The following is a 20,924-nucleotide window of genomic DNA, read 5'->3' on the forward strand; positions in this document are numbered from 1 at the left end:
ATTTAAAAAATGCTGTATGATTTTACCCTGGATATTATCAGGCTTTTACAACTCCTACCAATGTGTAGAGATTGACAGTCATTTTGGCTTTCCACATGAAGAGATCAAGTAAGGAATATAGTTCATTCCTGAGAGAAAGAAAGAATCCAAGGAACTGCACTTTGTTCTCACTTAGAATTACTAATTGACTCTGTGTAAGTCTGTGTTCAAGTGCACCATCGTGCTGAGCAGACGTCCCTTTCAGATATTCTTTTCTTTAGCTTCTGTCTTCAGAATCTCCAGATAAACTACAGAACTTTTAATTATTGTATGTTTTATAGGGCAGTGAGAGAATGGGAGGAGATGAAGCAGATTGAAGTAAATATTAATATAAGTATTATGAATGCAAATTATTAAAGTGAAGTTATTTTCAAGTACAAGAACATATATAGATAGTCTCACAGACGTGTCTGTGACTTAGTGTGTAAAAGGCAGAACTTTGCTGAAGACTAAAAGCTAAAATGAAGCCTAAAATCTAGGGAATATCTTATCCTCCAAAGAAACAATGGAGGTATTCCTCCATTGTATTAGTTCCCCTTTTTAATTATAATAATTATTAGAAAATGTGTTAGTTTTTAACTACTTTTATTCTTTTATTTAGAGATACAAGTGTTAGTGCCCTGAAGACTTACAGTTCACGAAATGCAGTCTGTTTTATTTTTAGTAGTAATGATAGCTAGTTGAAATTTTATTTAAGTTTATTATGAAGTAAGCTATATATTACACAGTTATAGAAGTGCTAAAAGTGTTTAAAATGTCATCTGATGAGGCAGTACCTCAACACACGGTGACTCAATCCAGAGCAATTTATGTATTTATATAAATATTGTAAGTGAAGTGAAAAGACAATAATAACTGCAGTGGATGGAAATAGAAACCCCGAATTTGCTTTGTTTTTTTTAGGTTATTGAACAATTGGACAATAGTCACAGTTGTTTCTTTTTTTTCATTGTTGGTTGTTCAAAACATTACATAGTTCTTGATATATCATCTTTCACACTTTGCTTCAAGTGGGTTATGAACTCCCATTTTTGGCCCATATACAGATTGCAGAATCACATCAATTACACATCCATTGATTTACATATTGCCATACTAGTGACTGTCGTGTTCTGCTACCTTTCCTATCCTCTACTATCCCCCCTCCCCTCCCCTCCCCTCCCCTCCCCTCCCCTCCCCTCCCCTCCCCTCCCCTCTTCTCTCTCTACCGAATTTGCTTTGATTCAAGGATTTAAAATGATGTGAGAGGGGAATCATATCAACCTCAACCTCACTTTTGAATTATGCTAAGGAATTACATTGTTATTTTAAAAATTGGTAAATAAAGGAAAGTAAGAATTTATACTGTTTTTTAAAAAATATATATGTACTGCATGATTGAGGAGAGGAAATTCTCCTTCAGAATTGTAATCTAGCCAATGAATGAAGGAGGGTTGATACAGTATCACTACTTGTCCCCCCAAAGGATTAGGGGACCTGGGCAGGATCTCCTAATATCCTCATAATGGAGGCAGCAAGCATTACACACTTCTCATGGAAGTGCGTAGAACATCTAAGAAAGTCAGCACTTCAGACCTGAATCTGTTCAACCAAGTTATATGAACTCCAGAGGTCAGAACACTTCAAATATTATCATAGAAACACAAGCAGCAGAATCCAGATTTTAGGAAACTCAATGAGATAAAGAACTGCCTGGGCAAAGGGATGTGAACTGTAGCTTAAGAGACAGATTTGGATTCTAATTGGAAGAGACAAATGTAAATAAGTGAAGGAAAGAAAGAAAAAGGAGTGAAAGAGACAGTCAAGAGAGGGACAGTCAGATAAAAATGGGGGCAGAAAGAACCAATGAAATGTTAAGGCTGACTGATTATTTAACAATTTTTAGAAATTATCATTTTTTAAAGATGTGATAATAAATGTTCCAATATTTTGGGCATATATGCTGCAGTATTTATAGGTAGGATTTGCTATAAAGTAATTCAGAGTGCTGGGGAAGTGGGTAAGGTAGAGATAAAGCAGGATGGGCCATGAGTGTAGTCAATGCAATGGTTATAAAGTGGCTTCAGTCAAAATGGCTGAAGTCAGATAATGCATACTGCAAGGTTTATTACACAGAACTCTTCTTTCTGCTTTTGTTTATGTTTGTAATTTTACATGATGAAAAAAAAAAGATGTCTAAAGATGGAACTTCCTGTCTGTCCCACAAAATAGTGAACTCAGGCCAGTGGACTGAATTCAGATTGTGTAGATCTATGGTAGAGCCAAGAATCTGCTTTCATTAAGCTCATCAGAAGATTATACACATCAGCCAGGATTAGAAATCTCTGAGCCAGATCATTCTAAGGTCCCTGCTAATTCTGAATTATCTTGAGTCTGTATTTCTTTGAATGGCATAAATAAGAAGTGACACAGAAACCTGGAGTGACCAGCAAATCTTGAAGTGACCAGCAAGCCTTGGTTTAAAAAAAAAATACTTGGAGTGACCAGCAAGTCTTGGTTTAAAAAATAAATAAAATTTGACTAAGACCTCGAAGGACAGGTAAAGTATAAATGAGTAATGTGAATAGAATCCATTCATTCATCCCCCCAATTTTTTTTTTTTTTAGTGCTTCCTTAGTGCCAGACAATGTGTTCAGCGTTGGGGTATGAATGCCATATACTATGCAGGCTGTGTATTACAATAAAGGGAATGCTGGGTTTTGATATGAGAGCTTTGGCTTCTTCAACTGCTCTGGTACCTGCTCTTTAGTGTGGATTAAGCCATGATAACCTTTCTGATCCTTGGTCTTCTGATCTGCAAGATGAAAAATTTGGACCATTCTAGCTTTTGACTTTTATAAAAATATGATGCATAAAACTAGTTTGTTCTGTTCTTTAAGTATCTTCTTATTCCCTTTGGACTAGTATAACAAAAATACCTTAGACTGGATAATTTATAAACAACAGAAATTTATTGCAGACTGTTTTGGAGGCTGGGAATTCCAAGAGCAAGTTCTAGCAGATTTGGTGTATGATGAGGGCCAGTTTCTCGTCAGTGGCTCTGTTTGTTATATCCCCACATGGTGCAAAGGATGGAACGAGCTCCTTCAGGCCTCTTCTGCATGGATGCTCATCCCATTAGTGCCCATGACCTCATGACCCACCAAAAGCCTCACCTCTCAATACCCTGGCCTTGGAGGTTAGGTCTCACCATATAAATTTTAGAGGGACATAAATACTCAGATCATGGCATCTACATATGTGGACAGTGTTGTATGTGGAACAAAATGATTTTTTAAACTATCAGTAACCATGAAATTTACTTGTTGCAGGGAAAGGGGTATGTTTCTCTTTTTCCTGCCTCTCTAATATAGTTCTGTAAATGCATATTTTAGTTCATACAGTTATATTCTCCCCATAAACTGAAATAAGTCTGATGTTAAGCCCATTTACTGTCTTAGGATAGAATTGATCTTGCTCTCACATTTGATACACCCTCTACAGATTTCGAGAGAAAGAAAAATAGCATTGCTACCTCAGTTTAACTAGGCCAGAGTTAATAGTGGGAAGGCTGGGACACCAACTGTTATAATATTTGCCTGCCTCTTTCTGACTTATTTTCATGTTAGTGTATGTAGAGCAGTCCAATGAACAATTTCAGCCACCCACATAGGCTTTTCACTTTTCATACATCTTACAGTAATTTCTGCACTTACTATATTGTTAATCCAGCAACTGTAAAGTGGGTTTTATCAGGAGGAAATAATATGATGCATTTCATTTGCAACATTACACATAAAATCCTCTTGTAGATAGTACCTTTAGTGTGGTACAGAACAGAGACTGACTTGTAAGTCTATATTGTACATAGTATACACAGAACAGAGGAGTTAGGTTACCCTTATTCTAGCAATACGAACAGCATGATCTAGAATAAGTTAGTTAAGGTTTCTGAGAAGCACTTTTTCTCATCCTCAAAATTGAAACTAAGGGCTGGAGTTGTTGTAGCTCAGTGGTAGAACGCTCGCCTAGCAAGTACAAGGCGCTGGGTTTGACCCTCAGCACCACATAAAAATAAATAAATAAAATAAAGGTATTGTTTCCAATTATGACTAAAAATATTTTTTAAAAATTGAAACTAATATTATATTCATCACAGGATGTTTTCAGAGTCAAATGAAATGTCACTTGTAAACAGCCAGTATAGTACCTGCCACCTACCAGAAAGTAGACAACTTCCTTTCTTCCCTCTTTCCTTCCTTCCATTTTCATTTTGTTGGGTTTTCTTATTATTTGGTTAAAAATCTCAATAGTATTTAAACTTAAGTATAAAATTAGGTTGAGCAATAAATATACCACTTATGGTAACTTCAAAATAATATTTGTATTTATTATGTTCACAGAATTGAAAACTTGGGACTTTATGGGTTAATCCTTCTATCAATTCAGGAAAAGGTCTTGCTCATATCCCATTTATCTCTTAGGTGAAGAAACTAGTACTCGGTTTATACTGCCCCAGATCAAAGTGTTATCAAACTGTAGGATTAGAATTAGAATCCAGATCTTAGTTTATAGCCCTCTACAATTATCCATAGATATGTAGCCACCAGCAAGAGGGAAGGGTCACTTTTGCTGTCTAACTAGAAGGGGGCTAGGATTAAGGTGTGGAGTGGGGGGGATACATCTAAATTGACTGGAGGACTTTAAGATAATACTCATAGAAATGTGTTCCCCTCTCTTATTGATACCTTCATGATGGCATTGTAAGACATGATTTGGTAATTTGTCATATTCCCTAAGTATGTTGAGATAGAAAAAAAGAAGCTGTTGTTCTAAGAGATACTGGCCTAGACATGAAATCATGTGATTATGTCAAATTAAATCCCTACATGTTATAAAGCCTTAAAATATTTTGACAACCTTTATTTTTCTTTATCACTCCTAGACAATTTAGGATATAGGCATTTTTTTATATGTTCTATATGTAAGAAGTAAATATCCTAGTATGTTGTTTCAGTTATGCTTAACTGTCAATGATAGCAGATTAACAGAGAATATATTTCTCATTTTGCCTTACAGTATTATTTCTTTCTTTATTGGAAATGAAGGCTGTGTTATAGTACTTTTTAATCCAAATTTGATTACATAAAATAATTATCTAATGAAAATTAAGGCATATAGAGCTATTTTGCAAATTTAATAAAAAGGAGCTACATTTGAAGGAAAAACATTTTAAATATATTAAAACCATACACTAGCCAGTAAGGTATGAGGCAGCTAATTGCTTCCTGTTCCTTTTGAAATTACTCAACCTGAAAAAAGATAGCACTTATTGATTTACTGTGTAGTAACCGTCCCATTGTCTCTTCTCTTACACCCCGCTCCACACACACACATACACCTACGTACACACCACACTTAGGTACACTGCAGTGGTGGAACTGTGTGTCTTGCCATTTCCTTTCATCAAATTTATGTAATAACAAAATCAGGATGGAATGTCTTCTTTCTTTGTGAAATGAAATGACATAAAATTATGAAAACACAAAATGATTGGCAGTGTCATGTTAGCTTGAATGTATGACATGTTAATTTGTTTTAAAGCTCAAAAGAAAAGCAAGTTTCCAAAGGAAAAACAATTTTTTCCTGATAACATAGTGTCAATCTATTTATCTGCATATGTAACGTTTTATCTATTTTATAGATGTGCATATATGGTATTAGAAGCAATGTCGAAACAGTATATTTTGATAATTTGTGCAAGTTACTATGAAGATTATGCAAATCAATTTGTACTCTCTAGTATAGTGTTTTGATTTATTTTAGGAGTGATCCACTAACCTAGAAAATGGGAATTTTATTCATATAATATGTTGTGGTTTACTTTTGTATAGATTTTTCTCCTACTATTTGTGATTTTTCTATAAGCATCTGATTTTTTTTCCAATAGACTTTGAAATGCTGATTTTAATTGTCCTAAAGGAAAATCAGTAAAATTAGCAAAAAGTTCAGAAAAAAACAGATTTTATACAGCAAGCTGCTCTGAAAGGCAATTACATGTAAACATACAGATTTCAGAAGTATAGTAGTATATAAACATTTATTTTTTGTCTTAAATAAATACAGATTATTAATTAAAATTCTTAATTGTAATCTTGGTTGCTTCTAAAGCTCAGTCATCATGTTGTTGTATCTTGTACTTTATCTTGGAAGGATCACAGCATCTTTATTTACAGAAAAGAGAGTATCTTATGATTGAAATGACCTATTTTGGGTCATATTGTATGTTATTAGTTTATCGATGTATATTCTTTTGTTAAAAAATTACATATAGCCCCAAATATTTCTTTGAAAATCTGTTTGTCCCCCATCTTGTTTAACATAGTGTCTATTCCTGTTTGGGATTTTTGTAGTGCTTCCTAGATGACTTTCTTTTAAACACCCTTGCCCCCTTGCTGTAGGAAGGCTACTGTTTACTGGCGAGTTCCCATTAACATAGCCACCACTCCTGGGTTAGATAATGGACTCAAAGGTTAAGAGCAGAGGATCTCAACAGCTCCAATCAGCAGGGCTTTTCCAGGGCTAATTACCTCTTTACTGCGCTGACTCTAATGTGACATGTTTATTGCCTTAACTAACAACTCATTAGCTTAGTTGATGTTTTTGTCAATATTAATTCGTTCATTTAAGCCAAGTCAAAGCTTAAACAAAGATGTCCAGACTGAGAAACGGGCAGCAGAGTGACTTTTGTTTGCTCCTCTTTTTTTCCCCCTTGTTCAATTTCAATAAAATAAATGTGTAGAAAGGAAACATTTTAAAGTGCTCAAATTGAGAATGTTGGTGTTGTCCATTTCCCAGCATGTAGAACAATTTCAAATTTACTTCTCCTGTGCCTATTCTAGTCACCATATCACAGATGACTTACTATGTAAGCGTCTACTATGGTATACCGTTGCTGCTCTTTGACTACACATCTGTAATGGGTTAACATCCAGCAGTTCTTTATTCCAGTTAATGCTTTATTGTGGTTATTAGAAAAGGGATCAAGTAATTTTTCATGTGCTTTTAATCTTCACTCTACTATCTATAAAATTACTTTGAGATTTATCTTTTAATGATAGCTTAACTTACTTAATTAGCCTGTGTGGATTATTTAAAAGAAGAGGCAGTTATGAAATTATAACAAGTATTTCATTTACTTTCAGGGTTTTTTTTTTTTTTGGTCATACTTTTGGTTAACATCCATGATGTTCCTTGGAGAAGGTCATTGTTTTGGTTTCATGTGCTTTTTAATAATAAGTAACTTGTTAATGCTATAAAATAGTGAAATAGCTGAGTGTGTGCCTTAGACTGAGTAGTAAGTTGATTACTTTGGGCAGGTACATCAGTATCTTCAGAGCCCTAAAATCCATTTGGCAAGGCCCCTCTCCCAATATGTTTAACGGTGTAGGGATGACTAGGAAGGGTGCAAGTGTCTTCCTATCAAAATTAAATCTGAGTGACATGTCAGTGCTAAGGGGATTCTGTCCTCAGAAAGGCCAGCCTGTGCTTTGAAGTGAGGCTAGAGACTCACTCTGATGCCTTGTTTCTGGGAGGTGATCAGATCCACAAGACTATAGAAGCTGTACACAGGACATGATATGCCATTTTTAGTGAGAAATGCATGTCACATAAGCCAGAGATTCTCTGATCTATTTCATCCATCATTCTCTACCTACAGAAGTTTACATGGACATCAAATTATTATCAGCAGTCACAAGAAGTCACTGTCACAGGAAAGAAAATAATTTAATCTGTAGAATTGTATATATTCTTTACTAAAAACACGGACTGCATTTAACTTCCTTGCTTTCTCAGCGACTGTTCTTTCTTGAATTGGCTTCAATCTAGTTTTTCTGTCTCTCCACTAAAACCTTTCCAATAGGCCTACCAGTGACTTGTATAGTGCCAAATCCAATTAGCAATTCTGAGCCCTCATCTCAGTCTCTTGGTAGCATATGGTAATTTTAGCTAGACTAAAACTTGCAATTTCACATCGTCATCTCCTGCAGTTCTCATGACTCAGCAGCCACTTGTGCTCAGTTCTTGCTATTTCTCTTTCCAACCTGTAAATGTTCTTTTGTACCTACATTGATTGTCTAGGTGTGCACATCCAGTTCCATGGCCCCAATGACATCGGCACATGGATAATTTCCAAACGTTTAATTCTTTCCTGGTGTTGACACCTATCTCCAGGCTCTCATATCTAATAACTTAGCTGACTTCCAGCCTTTGGTGTGTGGTATGTACATCAAGTTTGAAATATCCTGAACTAAGCTGAATTGCTGTCCTCCACTTAAACCAAAAAGCTTCCTTTTCTCTGCTATTACTCATTTTAGTAAATGTCACTGCCATTCATCTAGTTGTTGGTGCCAGAATTCTTGGAATCATACTCCTTCTCTTTCTGTCATGATATATCCCATCCCTAAAGAAATCCTGCTTGTTCTATCCTTTTAAAAGTTTGGTTTTTTTTTTTTTTTTTTTTTTTTTTTTTTTTTAATCCAGAATTGACACAATTCTTACTACTCCATCACTACTCTGATGGCCTGAGCCCTCATTATTCCCTGAATGAGCCAGGCCTCCCTGATTCTTTCTTGCCCTCAGCACTGTCTATACACAGCACCCAGCTACTTTCTATATCTAAAGCAGACTGGGCCACCCTCTTCATGTGACCCTCCCATAAGTTCTTCATAGCATTTAAATAAAACCCCACATTCAGAAGGCCCCACACAATCCATTCGGTGGTTACCTCTGTGACCTCATGTCTTACCCCTCTCCCTCTTATTCACTGCCAGGCAGCCTGGACTTTTTGCTGTCCTGTAGATGTCCCAGGCAGTCTCCCTCCTCAGGACCTTTTGTGCTTCTCCCACAATTGTCCACGTGCCTCTCTAATTCCATTCACAGAGCTGTTACTCAGTAAGTCCTCCATGAATAAAAGATTCATTCAGCTAACAGGTGCTGCAGCTGGAATGGAAGCCCTGGTGTTTGCCTCTGTCTCTTCCTCTTCCCCTCCTTCTCACCCACCCGCCCTTCTGTCTTTCTTATGCCATTCACCAATCCTTCACCTTCTGGGAAGAAGGTATAGAAATATTTGGATTATTCACTGTTTAGTAGATTATAGATTTTTTAACACCTCTTTGACCTATTAAACATCTACTTGTATAATTCTGCTTCTTAGTTGCTGACCCCCAGATTATCAAACAATCATCACTTTTTATCTTCCTTAGGCAGAAAAAGGTTGTATGCATAAGCAATATCCTTTGTTTATTTATAGGAAGGTCAGACTATCTCATATTTTAGTCTGCCATCCAAAATGCATTATATCAAAAGAAAAATGACAATAAATTTCCCTGTGTTATACAACTTAGTTTGGAATTCAAGAGAACAGGAACAAAATGTGTTCAGAATCAAGGAGAATTTGGATTTTGTACTTTCCTGATTATAGGACAGGAAACAGCTAATTACTTTGAGTTAGGACTATTTTGATTAAGCTAATACTAGACTAATGGGTTTTTGAAATATCTTTGATAAATTAATTCCCTAATTTAACAAAGTTCCTTTATGTTTTTATTAAAAGAAATGCTGACTCATTGTTTATGCTATATAGGAAGTAAAAAGTTTCAAAAGTTTTTAATAATTGCATTGATTCAAAGCACCTACTTATAGAAATGTTTTTTAATTATTTCGTATTCATTATAATGTGCACTACATTGGAATTATTTTTAATCAAATCAAGTACCTGTATAAAGCAAAAGAATAGAATTCTAGATGGCACTCTGCCATCCTTGTTCTTTGATGGACATTAGCAAGTGGGAAAAGGCTTCATTCACTTGGTTACAATTTGAAATAAGTGGCCAATCATTATTAATTCATTTTGCACTCATTGTAATGGCATAAATCATCATAAATTCATTTGGTTTAAAGTGCATATAATATGTTCTCCCATAGGAATGTCCTTGTAATTGAGCTATTAATTAAAGTATTTTTTTAATATGACCTTTTTTGCCCTTCTCTACTATTTAGAGCTAAGAATGGTTAGGGGCCATTTCTTCATTCATGATTTTTTTCTAAGTATGAGGAATGAGATTGTTATAACTAGGCCTGTTGACTGGCATAGGAGTGACCAAAGCCCAAGAAAATGGTTGTGTAAGTATATTTTCTACTAGCAGTATAGCAGTATTTCAGTAATAGTTATGGCTGATCTCTGAGTGCTCTTTGAAAAACTCCCTGAAATGCTATGGTTTTTAATAATTTCAGTAAGAAAATTTCCTTGCTAAACATGGTTTGACTCTGGCTTCTGTTTTAATTTCTAATTCTTAAAACTCCTTTTTCTGATGATTTTCCATTAGCATTGATTGCCATAAAATCCAAGTTTCCTTGCCTCTGGCAAGGAGCTGCTCTGAAATCAAGGCCTCCTTCCCCTGTTATGCAGTTCTTCCTGGTTTCCCTCCTTCCTAGCCTCTTTAGTTACCCAGCGCTAGCTGTCTTCTTCTGTCAGGGTTACAAGTTGCTAAAAAGCAATGACAACGGATTCTAGAATCTGCAGGTAGGGTAACCACAGGATTCTTATGCAGGCTTCCAGGGAAGCTTGAGCAGGAAAACTTAGGCAAAAATATAATATTAAGGAAATGAAAACTCTGAAAAGAAAAGCTTGAAAAAAGTCACCAATTTTATAACTTTAAAAATGTTATTTTCTTATTTATTGCCATTATGCACAAACAGAAACTGGGGGAAAATACTAACCCATGTTCATCTTTCAGTGGGATCCAAGAAATTAATTGTGAGAAAACAAAGATATGAGGCAATTCTGATGTTCTGATAGTGTATGTAAGTGGCCGTTGGCTGTGCAGGTGTGTATGAGTGTGTGTGTGTTTGAAGTCTGTGTTGTGTGTGTCTACTGCTGTGTATCCAGCATGCTGTGGAGAGCCGAATGCACTATTGTCAGGTTCAATCCTTGTTCTTGCACTAGGAATGCAAGAAAGAAAGGTGAAATAGCAACATAAAGCATACTTACTATTCAACAAAAATACTGAAAATGATCCACGATGCTTGCAGAAATATATAACTATAGTTATTTATGGTTAATAAAGTGTTCTTATATGGTAGACATTCAATACATGTGTATGTTAATAAGTTGAGTCTGTGCTTTGTGATAAGGATAATTAAATGTCCCAGAATACAAATTCATTAAGTAATCCTAAGTAATAACATTAGAGCACAAATGCACATGTGTATGTTATGTTAGGGTTTGTAAGCTGATCTTTTAAAAGGGCTAGCCATCATGGCTAGCCAGATATGACAGAAATTTTAAGCATTGGCATTTTTTATTGGTCAGTTCATGATTGGACATTCATCTTGCCAAACCAGCAAGTTAGCCATACTGTCATGCTGCTGGCTTTTTAACCACAACTTATATAGGCTTCATTTTGCTATCTTTGTCTCAATTCTTTTCTCATTTTTAGCTTTTTGCTTTTAGAGCAAAATGTAAATATTTTCTTTGCTCCTCTGTAGCACTTAAAAAAAAAAAACACTGAGATTAAAGTCGATACCCTTTTAAAAAATGAAAAACTTGAGATAAAATGCTTGAGATAAAATAAAATATGAGCTATTGTTATTACTCTTGACTGCATGACAACAGAATTAGTTTCTCAACAGCCAGAGGGTCTAAGTTAATTGTGATTTATCCAATGCTGGGCTTTAGTGCTTCTGCTTTTTAAAGGACTTTGTTTTGGTTTGGTTTGGTTTTCTCTATTCTGTGACTGTGTTTTCATAGATCATTTTGCATTTGGCTAGACAGAAGTAGTAGCTCACTATGAAGCTGCCACAGTATCTGTACTGCTCACCTATCTCATGGGTAGAAAGAACAATAAGTTGATAACTTAGCTTTGAATATGGCCCCAGATTGACCTGAATAATGCTGAAACACATCCTTTAATAAGTTGAATTAGGAGCCCCTTGGCATTTGAAGTCAAGATCCAGTGACCAACCAGTAAGTAATAGGACTTACTAACTGTGACTCTTAGAATGAGATAAGATACTTTTTTTCCCCCAGGAAAGTAAATTTATTACAAAGAGCAGTGATTCATAGGTAGATATTATGGACCAGTAAAATTTCCAAAAATAAAATGTGAGGGTATTTAGTAGTATTTCTATTTTTTATTTTGCTTGATACGAACATTAGAAAATATCATGTACATAATTTATTCAAAAACCCTTTTATTTACCAAAAGATTAATAACATAATCTCACCAAAAAAAAGGATTAAGAAAGACTATAACCTCAGAATAAGCACTCCTTTAAATTGAATAAATACACTTTTATGAAAAAGATTTACCACATTGTTTGCATCTTTCTCATGTCTGCATGGAACCATGGAAACTTTGCCAGAGGCCAGAACGGGTTTTAGGAGACTCTTGGAAATTTCTGATCTGTGGATAATTTTTCTCACTGTGCTAGGCACATACAATATAAAGGAATTTTCAGTATTTGCCAAAACTTAGGGAATATAAAGCTGTGTATTAAATCTTAGGATAACAGAAAAGCATGTTCTTAAAGTTTCATGTTCCCAGGGAATTTAACTATTTAACAGAGTGAAAAGGTAAATAAATAAAATTAGCATTAAACAATAGAATAAATATCAAAGATAGTATATTATTGTTTGTTAGAAGTTTGGACTTTAGTTGCTATCTTAAAGTGATGGGGCTAGGGTTGTAGCATTTAGCATGTGCAAGGCCCTGGGTTCAACCCCTAGCAAACAAACAAACAAACAAACACACATACACACATACACACACAGAGAAAGAAAGCAAAGCAAAAAGCAGAGGTTTTATTCTAACATAAACAGAGAAGATCTGGCAGAAATTCAGAAACTGCCAACACTTATACATGATTCTGCCCTTCCACATGAACAAAAATCTCAGTTTTGTTAAAAATGACAAAAAATATATTCACTAATGAACTATAATGGACTACTAATGAACTCATTCCTTGAAACTAAGGAAATATTCTATAATTATGACCCATGAAGAGTAATCAGACTTCAAAGCAAAAAATACTTAACTATTACATGTCCTTTATTCCTTCACCATTCTTCTTCTTCCTGCCTGTGAAATGGTACTGGGCTGGATGAAGAATTAGTCATTTTGTGCCCATAATGCAACTAAGTTAGAACCAAGACAATAAAGGGGCCCTGATATGATTGTCTTTAGCTGTTGAACCAATGAAAAAAACCTCTTTGTGTGAGAAAAGATAAAAACCTATAATTGATTTAATCTGTTTTGGGGAGATACTGGTTACTGAAGCAAAAATTAATTCAGAAGGAGGAGCAGACAGAAGTGAGATAGGTTGTAGAGGATGCAGTTCCGAACCTGTGGTTGAGTAAGTACCATGAATTCAGCATGACTCCCTGACGCATGAGCGTTCAGAGATGCATTCTGGTCATTACACATGGTCTGGGCCACAGAAGCTGGACTCCTTATTTGGGCTATAGCTAACCATTTGCATCCTGTGGTTCTCAGCTGTCTCTTCTAAAACATAGAAACACACCAGATCTTTCTACAGTCCTTTTTAATTCAGAAATTCTGTTATTAATTAATTAATAATCTCATTTGGCCAGGGATGAGATCAGAATTGAAAAGGAACTAGGTCGTTCCAATCACAACAACTCAAGTGTTGATCTATGATGAAAATCATCTCTTTGCTTAACATTTTCCAATTGTTTCCTGTTGTTACTACAATAAACAAACTCCTTAGCATGGCTCTAAGAACTTTTTGCCTTATATCTACTGCTATACTTAATCCCCCTTACCCTTTACTTCCAATCCCCATATACAGTTTTCAGCCATGTTGAACTATGTGTAGTCTTTTGATCTTGCCACATTCTCTCCCATTTCCTATTTTTCCACATGCTATTCCCTCTGCCTAGAATATTTCTGTTCTGATCTCCCCTGTATTTGGCTAATTCCTAATAGTTCTTCAAGTTTGGGCATGGAGGTCACCTCTCCTAGAAGCCTTTTTTGTACCCCTAAAGATGGAGTTAAATGCTTCTGTTCAGGTCTGTGTTAATAATTTGTGCTTATAAACATTATAATATTGTTTATAATATATTCAAACTGTTAACTCACCTGTCTCTTGAAAGAGAATTAATTTCTTTAAGGAAGAAACTTAGTATTACTCTTTTATGTTTCTCAAGCACTTAGTATAGTATAATAATATCCAATAAATAACTATTAGGTGATGGATGGATGGATGGGTTGGGACCAAATTGTGGAAAGTCGTGAATGAATGTCAGGCCAGTCACCTGAATGTTTTGATGCTGTCATTGGAGATCCTTTTAGGAAGAGCTTACTCATGATGGTAGATGGTAGCATCATTTTCTACCTTACTTATTATTCAAGGAGATGCTATGGAACAGTGGAGAATTTACATAAAATAAGTAAATATGTACTTTTGCACAAAATTAGAATCCATCTTATACAAGATAACATAGACAACTTCTGGGAATCGGGGTTCAGCTCAGTGATAGAGCATGTGCTTAGCAAGAGTGAAGACATGAGTTCAATCCCCAGTACAAATCACACACACGCATGTGCGCGCGCACGCACACACACACACACACATACACAAAACCTTTACTGGGTGGCAAAGGTTTAAAAAAAATTAAAATTTTTTAAATCATAAAATTCTGTCATGAGACTTTTTCTATCAAGAGGTAGGATACTATCTATTAGGATAGGGTACCGTCATTATCTTTATTTTACATCACTTTGGTCTGTATTTGCAGAGATGCAGTTTAAGCTAGAAAATCCTAAATGAGAGAGTACAAAGTAAGTTGAGAAAAGAATATCTATCCCTTCTTGTTTTCATACAACAATATTTTAAGGAGTAGTTCCATAGTATCAGCAGAAGGAATATCTGATGAAGTGTGAAATCAGGCATTCTCAGTTGTTTCTTCAGAATATCATTGTTATTGCTGCAGCCATAGTCATAAGCATGCTGCAAATTAATATGGCTAACAAAGCAAAGGGTCTAACTCAAAAATCCTTTGTAACTTCTTAATTTATATAACAGTAAGATATCAGAGACAAATGTGGAATTTTATCACTTGTATGTTTTCATAATTCTAAAAGAGCTTGTTAGAAAAAAGCATACTTTTTTAGATGTAAAATGTGTGTGAAATTAACCATTTTTCTCTCTTCTTCTTTGATGCCCTCCACATGTCCTATAAGAGCTGTGAAAACTGCCCTGCCAAAGTGGTCGGAATCTTTGCTTTATGTTATCTGGAGACTATAATTTGAACTTCGGAAGGAGAGATGCTGTAGGAGAATTTTACTTATGAGATCATTGAGAGGAATAGAAAATGATTTAAGGAAGGGCAGCAGTGCTCCAGAGACCCTGTATTTCCTGCTGTGCTGCGATCCTCACCACCCGTCGTGGGTCACACTGTGTAGGGGAGCAGCAAGGCAACCTGGTGGGCCACTGCAGGGCCAGGGGTCTTCTGGAGGACACTTGCTGAATTCCTGTTTTCTGTCATTTCATCGGAGGGCCAGTGATCACATCTCCTAGGCCGTCCTTCCTATTTCCTTAGAACAGTGATGAAAAATACCAAGAATTCAGCCACTTACTGTTTATTTTGGCTCTCAGGGAAAAAAATGTCAGAGTGGTGAGGAAGCTGCCTCCAGAGTTCCTATCACAGAGGCCCTTAGAAGCCAGCAAGGTCCCTAGCATTGCCAGAATGTTCCTACCTGTAATGAATACTGAGATGGTAGAGTGCAGTGAAGGAAAATGATGATTGAAAGGCTATAAAACATTGTACTCAGGAAACCTTCCTTCCCCTTTGCCATATTACTTACTAAGAATACTCCTCCAGGGAGCCCTAGTGCTTAGATTGGAAGCCATTGCGGCTGGTGCTTCAGGATGTCTGCAGAGAGCAGCACTTGGGGTTTCTCTGTTGCTCTTACAACTTCCTGGAAATAAACAGGAAAGTGGTACATTTCTTGACATTTTGTAATATTCTGGCACTGGAGCTGGGAGCCACATTAGGAATGTACGTGTTAGGGCAGGCAGATCCGTTTTCTGTTTTAGGCCCACAGTGAATGCAAAACACAGCGTTTTGGGGTTTAGAGATACAGAGTTACGTGAAACACAGGTCCTAGTCTTATGGAGGTGACAGGCGTACTGAGGAAAAGGGAAATGCACAGAAATGCTCATGTTTTAAAATATCAAAAGGTGAGGCGCATACAAGAGCAGGCAGAAAAGTGAGAACAGTGGTCACTTTTTTAAAAAGGAGTTCATTAATTATTTTTATCCAAAAGCAAAACAGGAGGCTTTCATATGACATTAACATGGTTAAAAATGAGTGTAAAATTTATACAGACACATATGAAGTATGAATTTGGGGGTATTTCCTCAAAGAGACATTTTATATGTACCCGAGTTTTTAACCCAAGGTCGTGGCCTCCTTGAAATATTTTGCAGAATTTGGTGGATGTGTATTTATGTATGTAGTTTCCTGGGAAAGGGGCTGATGGCTTCAGTATATTCTTCAAGGGTTCTATGAGAAGAAATTCAAAACCACCAATTGACACAATGTCTCTGTAGATTCTTGGCCTTACAGTACCCTTCCCTTCTCTTCACCTCTCCTTCACCCTTCTCACTTACCTGTTGACTCTAAGGTAAATGTGATTAAATGCTATTATTTGTTTGGCAAATTAAAGTTTATATGCCATGTTCTTATTTTGGAAGACATACAGGTTCAAGGTGTTATTGATAATGAGTGCTGCCTGCCGTATTTTGAGCACTCACCAGGTGCCGGGCACTCCACGGCCATCAGTTCACTTCACACTCAGAATCTTCATGTCAGCTCCCCTATGTTATCAGCATTTTGTAGAAAAGGAAACTGTGGCTCTGTGAGTAGCCTCCTAAGCCAGGCCCTACAGGGATCCTCCATTCATGTACCTGGCCATCTCCATCTTCAGTTGGAAGCCCCTGCTCCCCTTATTCACTATGCTATATTGTTCCCTGATTTATGAAGTTTTCTCTCTTTCCCTCAAAATACAAACAAAAAGAGCTCTTCTAAATTACAGTTTGTTTTTCAGAATCCCTAGTGTTTTTTTTTTCTTTTTTGAATATCAACTGTCAGCATAATCTTCAACATAAAATATACAATTAAAATCTAGGACCGGGTGCAGTGACGCATGCCTGTATCCCAGTGGCCTGGGAGGCTGAGGCAGGAGAATCATGAGTTCACAGTCAGTTTCAGCAATTCAGAGATGCCCTAAGCAACTCAGTGAGACCCTAACCCTGTCTTTAAATAAAATGAAAAAAAAAAGGGGGGGTGGGGAGCTAAGGATGTGGCTCAGTGGTTAAGCACCCCTGGGTTTAATCCCTGGTACCTCTCCCCCAAATGTAGGTAATTTCATCAGATTTAGAACAGTTTTGCAATTGTGCTGTTTTAAAATTTATCTAGTAAACTTATATGAAGAACTTACCATTTGCTAATATCATCGTCATGTATTGGTACTCAGCAAGAGAAAGTGGAGGAACCCATTCCGGGGAGGGAAGCATTTTGAGCTTCACGCCCTACCTTCTCCGTCCCTGTCCCCTCATTGCCTATAATGAGAGGAGAGGTGTTATCCCTGGGAAGCAGTTTACAAATGAACTGCAGTAGATACAACAGGAAGTTAAGAAATATCATATTATCTTATTTGAAACCATCTCCATTTTGTAGAATGCTGAGTAGGAAGAAACGCTGTTTGGAATTTAAGATCACTCACAATATTTAGAAGTTATATATGCATATTTACATATAATTATTATGTCATTAAATACTTTAATATTTTGTATAAAATAGTGAAGTCTTAATATTTTCTCTTGATAGTATATGACTGAACAAACTCTTAAGTTCAAAATCTTTTATAATTTTATTGTTTACAACTGTTTTGGTAAAAAAAAAAAATGGTTTATATTTTGAAAGTATGCTTCAAAGAAAACATCACAAAAGTGTAATTACTTTATAGCTCTGCATTTTATTTTGTGATTTTAGGTAAGGCTCTGACATTTCTTCTGCTTCAGCCACCGAGCCCCAAACTTCCTCCACACAGCACTATCCGTCGAACAGCCATTGACCTGATTGGGCGAGGATTCACAGTGTGGGAGCCTTACATGGATGTATCTGCTGTTCTGATGGGGCTTCTGGAACTCTGTGCTGATGCAGAGAAACAACTTGCCAAGTATGTGCTGAATTCCAGTGAATTTAATTTGTTGTTATTTGGGGGGATTTTTTGTTGAGGTCATCAATTATCCTTCATAAATTATATGTGTTTCATAGACATTATCTGAATATAAGCAATTTGGGGTATTGGTAAATAAAAAGAAGCACGTTTCTGTAATGTTAATACAACTGAGATTCAGCCCTGAGTCAGTGACTGATTAAACTTTGTTTATTTTACCTGGAGACATTCCGAGCTAACAACAGCATAAAGACATTGTTTATAAGATCTGAAATGCATTACTCAGACATAGCCAAACAGTTTGAAGAATTAGTCCTCCACACTCGTGTTAACTTTAAAATCAGCTTTATCGTTTGCGCACAGTAAAAGATTAGTCATAAAGAGGTTGCAGTGATCCAGGAAAACAATGATCACATAGTGAAAGGGAGAAATGAGTGCAGCAAGTTGCCAACACGAGTGGGAACGCAGCTGGTGTTCTAGGAGCGACGGGGTGAAGGTGCAGGTGCTGGTGGAGATAGAGGGAGATTAGTGTGGACTGGAGAACTCAGCCTCCTGATGCCTGGAAGAGTTTTTTTTTTTCCCCCTCCCTCTTTCTTTTGTTTTTGTTGGTTTTTGGTTGTGTGTGTATGTGTATTATACACAACTTGAAATTTACCATCAATTACATAACCATGGTCTAGACTGTTCCCCATTAGTTGTCACCCCAAATAGACACCCATGCTCATTAAGCAATCTTTTCCCATTCCGCCTCCCACCAGCCCATGGTAATCACTAACCTGCTTTCTATAAATTAGTCTATTCCAGATATTTCACATAAATGCAACCTATGGTCTTTTGTGACTGACTTCTTTCACTAGCACAGTGTTTAGAGTCCATCCATGTTGTAGCATGTATCATTACCTCATTTCTTTTCATAAGTGAACAACATTCCATCTGTGGGTATACCACCTAATGTTTGTTTGTTCATGGACATGTGGCTTATTTTTACCTTTTGGCTACTGTGAATAGAGTTGTTGTGAACATTTATATCCAAGAATTCCTCTGAACACCTGTTTTCATTTGCTGGCGTGGAATCACTGTGGTGTTAGTCAGCTTCTCGTTGCTGTGACTGAAACGCCTGGTAAAAACAACTTAGAGGAGGAAATGTTTTATTTTGGCTTGTGGTTTCAGAGGTGTCAGTCCATCGCAGCCAGTTCCAAGGCAGAAACATTATGGCATACAGGAGGAACAGAGGAAAGCTGCTCAGGTCTTGGCAGCCAGGAAGCAGAAGATGTAGGGAGATAAACCCTTCTAGGGCGTGCCCCCAGTGATCTAGTTCCTCCAACTAGGCCAACCTTCCAGTAATCCATTCAGCCATCAGTGGACTAATCCACTGATGAGGTTACTGTCCTCATGATCTAAACGTTTCCTAAAAGTCCTGCTTCCGAACCTTGCTGCGATGGGGATCATGCTTTCAACATGTGAGCTTTTTGGGACATTCCAGATCCGAACCATAATACTGGGATATATGGTAATTCCATGTTTAACTGTTTGAACAGCCAACAACCCATTTTTCACAGTAGTTACAACATTGCCATTCCCACCAGCATTGTACAAGAGTTCCATTTTCTCCTCATCCTCACCAACACATGTTTTTCTTTAAAGTGTAGTCACCTAGTGGGTATAAAGTGTAGGAATTCTTGAACTGCCCCATGGTGCCTTCCTTCATGAAAATGTTACTACCTCTTTGATTTTCTCAGTGAATGACATTTTATTATTGTCATCATTAATCTTTTTAAAAAACTAGAGTAATCTGTTCTTTTCTTCATGGTTACCATTCCCTGCGCCCCAGTTCTCTTAGGTTCCAACATGCTTTGGACCTATAGTTTTTCTGCTGACTGCTTTAAGCTCAGAGAGTGGAGACCAGATAAGCAACTGAAGGCTAGCCACTCTGAGAGGGGGCATTCCCTGCCCAGTGTTCCAAGATTGAGTGGTAGGAGGAAAATATTCATTTCAAACCTAAGCAGCTGCCTTCCCTCTTTACCTTCTATCATACTGCCATGCTTCTTAATTTTCACTTTAGATGGAGCTAGTTAAAGTACCTGTTTTGTAAGGTTGATGCTAGATGAGTTTATATTTACAAATGCTTAGAAGTGTAGTTAGCACATCTTGAGAAATTAAATGGTTGCTATGGTATGGTGATAGTATAAGTAGTGAGGTTGTGGTATGAACCCAGTGTTCAACAGCTCAGTAGCTGTTGAACCCATTTCTGGAATGAGCAATTTGGAAGCATGGTTGACAGTGTAGTTTCTGGATATAGGAGTCTAGATGATTTGCAGTAGACTTTAGAGAATGGAAGGGAATGTGAATCCATAAGTTTATGCTAATAGCACAAGGTATCTGGCCTTTGTGCAAAGCTCTGGAACATATCTACAACTTTTGGTCTCCGTCTGGCATCATTGCTACACATACCCTCTGGGGAGACCACAGTACGGGCCCCAGCTACCACCACTCTCCCAGTTTATCCCGGGAAGCCTTTGGCATATTCTGATTGTCTAGAATTTCCCTTAGCCTTGCATAGCTTATTTTCAAATCTGAGCTAAACACAGTTTCAACAGTATGTTCATTATTTTGTTACCTGGAAGGAGCAGTGAGAGG

The 20,924-nt window shown here is 36.8% G+C and overlaps 1 protein-coding gene across 3 annotated transcripts in view; it reads left to right on the forward strand.

Moving 5' to 3' along the window:
• The window catches only part of Wdr7 (WD repeat domain 7), a 333,762-nt gene that overhangs the window by 217,248 nt on the left and 95,590 nt on the right, over positions 1-20,924 (forward strand). For all 3 annotated transcript variants that reach the window (XM_046419459.2, XM_046419460.2, XM_046419461.2), the window contains one exon: positions 18,101-18,287. In XM_046419459.2, the coding sequence (XP_046275415.1) occupies positions 18,101-18,287 (187 nt within the window). The remainder of the gene's footprint in view (positions 1-18,100; positions 18,288-20,924) is intronic.

The sequence above is a fragment of the Marmota monax genome, unplaced genomic scaffold (assembly GCF_021218885.2).
Source record: "Marmota monax isolate L192 unplaced genomic scaffold, Marmota_monax_Labrador192_F-V1.1 WCK01_AAM20220418_F8-fsc00088, whole genome shotgun sequence".
NCBI lineage: Eukaryota > Metazoa > Chordata > Mammalia > Rodentia > Sciuridae > Marmota > Marmota monax.